General features: G+C 56.1%; 3 protein-coding genes across 3 annotated transcripts in view; 1 reads left to right on the top strand and 2 right to left on the bottom strand.

Annotated features, from left to right (window-relative positions):
• Nucleotides 1-3,209: 3,209 nt before the first annotated feature.
• Nucleotides 3,210-3,554, bottom strand: ENH_00041670 (hypothetical protein, conserved; the record flags this gene model as incomplete). The annotated part of the gene is made up of 1 exon (XM_013580807.1): nt 3,210-3,554. The coding sequence occupies one exon, from the start codon at nt 3,552-3,554 to the stop codon at nt 3,210-3,212; it is 345 nt and encodes a 114-aa protein (XP_013436261.1).
• A 1,153-nt stretch (nt 3,555-4,707) lies between these two features.
• Nucleotides 4,708-6,975, top strand: ENH_00041660 (hypothetical protein, conserved; the record flags this gene model as incomplete). The annotated part of the gene is made up of 1 exon (XM_013580806.1): nt 4,708-6,975. One exon carries the CDS (start codon nt 4,708-4,710, stop codon nt 6,973-6,975), a length of 2,268 nt encoding a protein of 755 aa, XP_013436260.1.
• A 1,630-nt stretch (nt 6,976-8,605) lies between these two features.
• The window catches only part of ENH_00041650 (hypothetical protein, conserved), a gene marked incomplete at both ends in the record, with an annotated part of 2,087 nt that continues 1,922 nt past the window's right edge, over nt 8,606-8,770 (bottom strand). Inside the window, one exon of the mRNA XM_013580805.1 lies at nt 8,606-8,706. Coding sequence (XP_013436259.1) covers nt 8,606-8,706 — 101 coding nt within the window. The remainder of the gene's footprint in view (nt 8,707-8,770) is intronic.

The raw sequence follows: 8,770 nt of genomic DNA, 5'->3' as shown, positions 1-8,770 counted from the left end.
CGGAGGGGCGGGGGGGGCTGCTGCTGCTGCGGGGGCTGCTGCTGCTGCGGGAGCTGCTGCTGCTGCGGGAGCTGCTGCTGCTGCTGCAGGGTCTGCTGCTGCTGCTGCTGGGGCTGCTGCTGAGGGTGCAGCAGCGCCTGCGCTCCCCTCCGGAGGCCCCCCCCCGCCTGGGGTCTTCATTTTGCTTCTGCTTCTCGCGCTCCTGCTGCTCTATGCGCTGCTGCTGCTGCTGCTGTACTTGCTGCTGCTGCTGCTGCTGCTGCTGTGCACTTGCTCCTGTATATGCTGCTGCTGCTGCGGTGTCTGCTGCCGTATATGCTTCTCCAGCCGCTACTGTATATGCTGCTGTTCCTGCTATATATGCTGTTGCTGCTGCAGCTACTGTATATGCCGGCGCTGCTGCTGCTGCTACAGTATATGCTGCTGCTGCTGCTGCTGCTGCTGCATGTGCTGCGCGTGCCGCATATGCTGCCGCTGTATATGGTGCTGCTGTATATGTTGCTGCTGCATGTGCACCTGCTAGGTACGCCGCTGCTGTATATGCTACTGCTGCTGCTGTGTATGCTGCTGCTGCTGCTGTGTATGCTGCTGCTGCTGCTGCTGCATATGCTGCTGCTGCTGCAGCATGTGCTGCTGCTGCCGCTGTGGGGCCGCGAGCTAGCACAGGCAGACGCAGCAAGAGTTGTGGAAAGCGCAGCAGCAGGTCAGGCAGTAGCGCATGCAGCAACGCGGATTCTCCCTGGAACTTGCAGCAAACCCTAAATTCGAAACCCTAAACCCTAAACCCTAAACCCTCGACTTGAGGCGGCTGCGGCGGCAGTTCCTGCAGCAGGGAACGAAATAGAAACCGCAAACCCCCGCAGACAAATAAAGAAGAGACTTTTGAAGGGTTTAGGGTTTAAAAGGAAGGCAGAAATAGAGGTAGAGAGGCACTAACTCACCCTGGCGCGCTGCCAGTGCTGCCGCTAGGGCATTCGTTTCCTTCGCTCCCTCAGGTTAAAAGAGATAATTTCAGTTGTAAATGCAACAGAAATATCCCTTTCATTCATTCGGCGCCGGCAAAACCCGAAAACGACGTTCTTGCTGCTGCTGCTGCTGCTGCTGCTGCTGCGTGAGCGGATGCTCTCCTGCTGCTGCACCTTGTCTGCGTCCGCAGGGGGCCCTTATTCCCGCTTTCTCCTCGCCTCAGAGCCTCTTAAATTCTTCAAATTTAATTCATTTGCATTTTTCTCTCTTTTTTTCCGCGAAAAATAAACAAATCCACACTTGTATATCCTGGGTTTCCGTGGGCACAGCGCAGCAGTCGTCAGCGCCGCCCGGGCCCCACCTCAAGCTGAAACGACCCGTTTTTCCTGCCTTTTAAAGCCAAATTAAAGTTCAATTCGCCATTAATTTGAATTTTGCGTCTTTTCGAGCCTAAGAACACGTTTTTAAGAGCTCGTTTTGCCGGAAAACGCTGCGAAACGCGCTGTGGCGCCAGCCTGTGCAGCCTGCAGGTCCCACCGCAGCAGCACAGCAGCAACAAAAAACTCCCTTACTTTTCATATTTCTCTTTATATTCCCTCAGGCCTTTTGCGAAGCTTCGGAGGCCCCGAATTCCTCTGCGCTGAAGAGTCTGCATGCAGCAGCAGCAGGTTCGCGGCGCTGCAGCGCTCCCGAGTTTTCGGGATTTGTTTGCTGCTGAAGACACCACGGCCAAACTTTTAGTCCTTTAGAGGCCCCTAAAGCTCCATTTGCAAAGACAGTTTCATTGAAAGACACAAAAGGCCCTTTGCTGCAGCTCGAAACGCAGCTAGAGTGAAAACTAAATGCAAAACGAACTCCCAGCCCCCAAGGGGCCCCCCGGGGGGCCCCCGGGGGGCCCCCCGGGGGGCCCCTGCAACAACAGTGGGGGGCCCCCTAGAGCCATCGGGCTGCTGCTAGGGACCTTGGGGGCCCCTAAGTAACTACAGTCTTCAGACAGGGGGCCCCTCAGCCCTCTTGGGGGCCCCCACGGTGCCGCTGGGGGCCCCCTTGGGGGCCCCCAAATGGCTTTAAAGGCTCCTCTGGGGCCCCGCAGGAGTTCCAGGGGCCCCCATGGGGCCCCTCTTGTAGCTCTTGAAGGCTTCTCAAAAGCCCCACAACGGCTTTATAGGAAAGTAGAGCAGTACTTAGCCTTTTTAGAAAAACCTGAGGCGATGAAAGGGTTTATTTCAGCTTTTAAATTATTTAAAACCCTAAACCCTAAACCCTAATTGCATGCAGCAAAGAGGTACTGCAAAGCAGTACCTCACTGATGCTTCCCGAAAACTAAAACATTTTTTTTATTGTGAAAGGGGAAGAAGGCAAAGCTGCTGCTGCGCTGCTGCAGCTAGGGTTTAGGGTTTAGGGTTTAGGGTTTTTATAGCAAGGCGCCGCAGCAAGGAAGTAAGCAATATAGCCTAAGAAAGTCTGGGGGGCCCCCACAAGAGGAATGAAACCCCAGGAGCTTCTCTGGGGGCCCCTCTGGGGGCCCCCAGGGACGGGAAAGCTGCGTCTTTTAGACTTTAATAAATATTTGTATTTCCCCAAGTTGTCTGACAATTAATTAATTATGTTTTTAAATTTTTGGAAAAGAAAAGACAAAGACAAAAGCCTCACCTGCAGGGCTTGGGCTGCGTTTTGAATGCGGCGGCGCTGCGCTGCAGCTTCCTGAGGAAGTAAAAAGTGGAAAAAAGCTCAAAATGGTTTTTAAAATTCAAAAAAAGTGAAATATTTGAATAAATATGGACAAAAACTCGAATTTATGTTTCTAATTTGCAAAATTAGAAGCATAATTTCGAGTTTTTGTCCATTTTTCGAGTGCAACTCGCCCTCCGCGTTCAAGTTTTTGAAGTTTCCTGCGAAACTGCTTACCTGGCTCTGAGCCCTAAGGGCGGCGGTCTCAGCCGCCAAACGCGAATTGTTTTTGATTTTAAATTCAACTTTTTGGCGAAGTTGTTCTTCTTGGGAGGCGAGATCAGCGGCTTGGCTCCGTTGCTGTTTGGGAGAATCGGAGTTGCAGTTGGAGTCCATTTCGCGGGGAAAGCAGGGGAATACTAATTCGAATTGAAAATAAAAAACAAATCTTACTTTTTCTTTGAAGTCGGATTTTAAATGCAGCATCAGCTGCTCGCATTCCGCCATGAGCTCCGCCCTGAGATCGACGCGCGGGGCTGCGGCTGCTGCTCGTTCAGGTTTTGCAAAAAAGCCTACTTGCGCTTTTTCCACAAAGTTTCCAGGCCCTCCAGCTCTTTCTTTTGCAAAGAAAGCTCAGCTTTCAAAGCCGATACTTCCATTTCAAGAACTCTGCGCTCTGTTTCCCTGGTGGCGTTGGCGTGGACAAGCCGAATGGCTGCTGCCGCTGCTGCTCGGCGATCTGCCTGAATAGCCGCAGTTTCGCGAAGAATTGACCGGAGTTTTTGTTCAAGAACATCCGTTTCTTTTCTTAAGACGCTCAGCTCTTCCAATTGGGAGCTGGCTGTGTTTCGCAGAGCCCGCAGCTGCAGCAGCGACTGCCGAGGCTGCGGAACTTGTGGGTCACTGATTTCTCCCATTATAAAGAACAAAGTGCACAAAAACGAAAAACAATTGCCAAAATGCTTTGTTTCAACTTTTCAGAAACATACGAGCGTTAATTCGCGACATTCAGTGGGAGTTCCCAGCAAAGTCGAGTTCACAAGCAAGCATGCTTCTGTGTAGCTCACTATACACCCCAGTAGAAACTGTCAGCAGACAATAAAAACAACCACTTTTATTCCAATTTTTTTGTCCTAAGTTCAATTTGTTTAATTGAACATACTGGATTTGTTCAAAGTGGAATTTATGGCGAAAGCCGCAGTGCCTTCTCCGCTCTCGACCCTGCCTGACTTCCCCGCGAAAGAGACTGTCCTCTGCAGGCTTTTCACGAAAAATAAATTTCAAAATAATTCAAAAGTCTCGATAAGATGATATTGGAGATATAAAGCGCAGCTACCGTAGAGCCCATTGGTCATTCAGATAAGTCCGCCGCTGTCTTGCAGGAACCGCTGCACAAGTCGTGCACGAATGCGCACTAAGGCATCTTCTTAAGCAAGCATATGAAAGGATATTTTTTATTATTTGTTTTTATTTTTCTTGAAGACAAACAAATATAAGAGATCGGGCGTGTGCAGCAGCCCATGAAGGTCTTGTTCAAGACTGCTCCGCTGGTCTTCTGTCGGCCGCTGTCGGCGTTTCGCAGCATCTCGCCCCCGAACACGTCATTTTCCCCCTAATTTTGTTAAAAATACTTTTTTTAATTAATTAATTATTGAAAATTAATCCATTTACCCTCGAAACTCCGCCGAAACCAGCCCCCAGCCCCGGCTCGGGCCCACGCTGCGATCGCCCGCTCCTGGGCGGCCCCGCCCGAAGGCTCCCCAGGGCCTCACACTGCGATCCTCTCGCAATTGTTTAGGGATTTTAAAAGAGAAATATTTAAAAATTAATGCATTTTAAAGCACATCTTGGCCCTGTGTGCAGCCCCAGGAAGGCCTTCGGGGGCGGATCTGAACGCGCGGTAATCTGCTGCTGTCGGCGCCGGTCTTAGTTTCTTTTTGTCTTCTGCTTCCCCCCAAGCTGCTGCACTTCGGGTCTGTGCTGCTTCTTCTGCTGCCTGGGGCTGTGGGGTGCCACCAGGGGCCCCGGGGGCCCCCCTCCCTTTGCTGCAGTACGGGCTTAGGGGGAGCCATGGGGGCCCCCCACCTGCGCCGGCTGGCCGCCACTCTGGCCTTCTGCACTATTCTGCACGGCTGGGTCGTGCAGGGGCCAGTACCCTCTTTGGGGGACTCTCTGGGGCTCCAGCTCGCCGCGGATCGCTCTACGGGGGCCCCCCAGGGGGCTCCCCTAGGGGCCCCGCCGGGGGATCCCCAGGACATGCCCCAGGGGGCCCCTCAGGGGGCCCCCAAGGAGGCCCCCCAGGGGCCTCCTCAAGAGGATCCTCACGGGGGCCCCCAGAGGGCCCCCAAGGAGGCCCCCCAAGAGGCTCCCCAGGGGGCCCCCCAGGGGGCCCCGCAGGAGGCCTCCGAGGGGGCCCCCCAGGAGGGGCCCCAGGGGGGCCCCCAGGGGGGCCCCCAGGGGGCCCCCGAGGAGGGCCCTGTGGTGAAACGGAAACACAAGATCTCTCGGAGGTCAGGATCCTACACGCTTAGCAGCAGCAGCAGCAGCAGCAGCAGCAGCAGCAGCAGCAGCAGCAGCAGCAGCAGCAGCAAGCGGAAGGGTAGGAGGTTGATTTTTTCGCGGGCCCGCGGCCTGAAAATAAGCAAAAGGGAGCAAAAGAAAAGCAGCAAAGAGTCTGCTGCAGCAGCAAGAACTGAAGCAGCAGAAGCAACCGAGAAAGAAAAACCAAAAAGAAAAAGAAGACTTGCTTCCAGCAGAAGACGCCTTTCTGGAGGAAGAATTAAAAAAAGAGAAGCAGCTGCAGCACAAGACAGTGAAGACAGCGAGGCGCCTGCAGCAGCAGCAGCAGGAGCAGCAGCAGCAGCAGCAGCAGCCGAAAGAGAGGCAGCAGCAGCAGGAGCAGCAGCAGAAGGAGCAGCGGCAGCGGAAGGACAGGCAGCAGCAGGAGGAGCCGCAGCAGCAGAAGAGGGAGCGAGAGCAGAAGGAGGAGCAGCAGCAGCAGAAGGCGCAGCAGCAGCGGCAGAAGGAGCAGCAGCAGCAGCACCCGATGAGGCAGCAGCTAAGCAGCAAGGAGCAGCAGCAGCAAAAAGAAGAAAAAGCCTCAAAAGCATCTTAAAGAAGCCAAAAAGAAGAAGCTCTAGGGGCCGCAATTCTGTGGATCTGAGCTCCAGCAGCAGCGACGAAGCCGCTGCTGCTGCCCCCGCTGCAGCAGCAGCAGCAGCAGCAGCAGCAGCAGCAGCGGGAGAGGAGAAAGGCAGCAAAAGAAAAGGCCGCAGCCTCTTCAAAAGAAAAAACAAAAATAAAAAAGACTCCGACAAATCCCCAGCCCCCCGCAGGGGCCGCGGGAAGCTGGCGGCCTCCAGGGGCCCCCGGGGGGCCCCCACTGCAGCAAACGGGGAAAAGGGGAAGTGGCCTTCTTTGCTGCAGCAGCCGAAGCTGCTGTCGGAGGCGCAGCTAAACCCTGAAAGGGACTTCCCGCTGCTGCTGCTGCTGCAGCCCCACAAAGGGGGGCCCCCCTTGGGGGCCCTCCCCACGGGCTGCATGCCCACGCAGGTGACCCGGGGCTTCGAGGCTTACATGCAGCTGCTGCCAGCCTTTGGGGCTGGCTGCAGGCTGCGCATGCAGCAGCAGCAGCAGCAGCAGCAGCAGCAGCAGCAGCAGCTGGGGGGGGAGCACGGGCGGGGGGAGCAGCAGGAGCAGCAGCAGCAGCAGGAACCCCACCGGCAGCAGGTAGACTTGCAGCATCACCATCGAGGGGAGCAGCAGCAGGAACAGCAGCAGCAAGACCAACAGCAGCAGGAGCAGCAGCAGCAGCACGAGGAAGACCAGCAGCAAGAGCAGACGCAGCAGCAACAAGATCAGCAACAGCAGCCGCACCACCACCACCACGAGCAGCAGCAGCACCATGAGCAGCAGCACCAAGAGCAGCAGCACCAAGGGCAGCAGCATCAAGAGCAGCAGCACCAAGAGCAGCAGCACCACAATCAGCAGCAACAGCAGCAGGAACACCAGCAGCAACAGGATCGCGACGAGCACCAGCCGGAACAGCACGAGCAGCAGCAGCAGCAGCAGCAACAGGGGCAGCAGCACCACAAGGAGCCCCAGCAGCAGCAGCAGCAACGCTCTCACCGCCAACAGCAGCAGCACCACCACAGCGAGCAGCAGCACCATCGACAGCAGCAGCACCACCACCAAGAGCAGCAGCAGCATCAGCAGCAGCAGCAGCACCACCATCAGCAGCATCACCAACAGCAGCAGCACAGCCACCACCAAAAGCAGCAGCAGCACAGCCACCACCATGAGCAGCAGCAGCAGCAGCAAGAAGAGACCGCTCTCTGATGCTGCAGTCCGTCTGGGGGCCCCCGAGGATGTGGGGGCCCCCGAGGATGTGGGGGCCCCCGAGGATGTGGGGGCCCCCGAGGATGTGGGGGCCCCCGAGGATCTGGGGGCCCCCGAGGATCTGGGGGCCCCCTTTATGTCCATTATTAATTCACCAAAAGTGTTAAATGTGTTTAAAATAATTCAAAGACATTAAGTGCATTTGAGTTCACAGAAGAAGCATTTGAAATAATTAATGTGTTCGATTGTCTCTGCGCGTTTCCAGCAGTTAACCCTAAACCCTAAACCCTAAACCCTAAGCTCTAAACCCTAGCCCTCTTAAGCTTGGCAATAAGCACTGGCGACCCCGGATCCTGAGGCCTACAATGAACACGGCGGACCACAGCCCCGGTGTCCATCGCGCAAACCCTAAACCCTAAACCCTAAACCCTAAACCCTAAACCCTAAACCCTAAACCCTAAACCCTAGAGGATCCTAAGGCCGCCGCCGCCGCAAGGTATCTGCATTAGATATTCAATAAAACTTGGTGCAGCTCAAAGCCACCAGCAGACATTACCTCAAACCCCAATCTGCAAGGAATTAGGGGGCCCCCCACTTATACCCAAGGCAAGGGGGCCCCCCACCTATACCCAAGGCAAGGGGGCCCCCACCTGAAGGCAAGGGGGCCCCCACCTGAAGGCAGGGGGCCCCTCGCCTATATCCAAGGCAAGGGGGCCCCCCGCTATATCCAAGGCAAGGGGGCCCCCCACCTAAAGGCAAGGAAAGGGGCCCCCACCTAAAGGCAAGGGGGCCCCCCACCTATACCCGAGGCAAGGGGGCCCCCCACCTATACCCAAGGCAAGGGGGCCCCCCTCCTGTACCCAAGCAAGGGGGCCCCCTTACTGTACCCAAGCAAGGGGGGGCCCATGCCTATACCCAAGCAAAGGGGCCCCCACCTACACCTAAGGCAAGGGGGCCCCCCACCTGTACCCACGGCAACGGGGCCCCCTAGCTATAACCAAGGGGGTTGTGGGGCCCCCCATAGCCTGGTTCCAAGGCAGGGGGGCCCCCCTCCTTGCCTTATACCCAAGGTAAAGGGGGGCCCCCAAAGCCGAAGGCAGGAGGGGGCCCCCCGTAGCCCTGTACCCAAGGGGGGCCCCCAAAGACTGGACTCAAGGCATGGAGGGGGGCCCCCCTCGCCCTGTACCCAAAGTAGGGGGGCCCCCCATTAGTCTTTCCCTCAAGGGGGGCCCCCCAAACCCTACCCAGGGGCCCCCTTTACTGGGGGCCCCTCGCCGCTCCGCAGACCGCTCGACAGCCCCAAATGACGCCCAAGATACATGCGAAAAGCATGCAACGCGCATGCAAGATGCATGCAAAGTGCATGCAAAATGCATGCAAAGTGCATGCAAAAAGCATGCAAAGTGCATGCAAAATGCATGCAAAGGGCATGCAAAATGCATGCAAAATGCATGCAAGGACGGCCCATGAGTTTGGGGCTCTTCGACCACGAGTCAACGAAATCGAATATTAATTTCTTAACTTGTGCGACATCTACAGCCCTTGCGCAGCCGCTGCTGCAGCTGCTGCTGTTGCCGCTGCTGCTGCTGCTGCTGCTGCTGCTGCTGCTGCTGCTGCTGCTGCAATTTAGTCAGTACAAGGTGGCATATAGACCCAATTCGTTTACCCAAGCGCCGCTGCGCTGCACTGTTGCTTCCGAGGGCAGCATTGCGGGAACTTCTGTCCGAACTCCTGAAAAGAAAAACTCGCAGCAGACTCTCTAGCTAGCTGGCTAGCTAGCTAGCTAGCTAGCTAG

Source organism: Eimeria necatrix, genomic scaffold (genome assembly GCF_000499385.1).
Source record: "Eimeria necatrix Houghton genomic scaffold, Enh_scaff308, whole genome shotgun sequence".
NCBI lineage: Eukaryota > Apicomplexa > Conoidasida > Eucoccidiorida > Eimeriidae > Eimeria > Eimeria necatrix.
The sequence above is the reverse complement of the archived record's forward strand: the minus strand, read 5'-3'. Positions and strand labels throughout refer to the sequence as shown.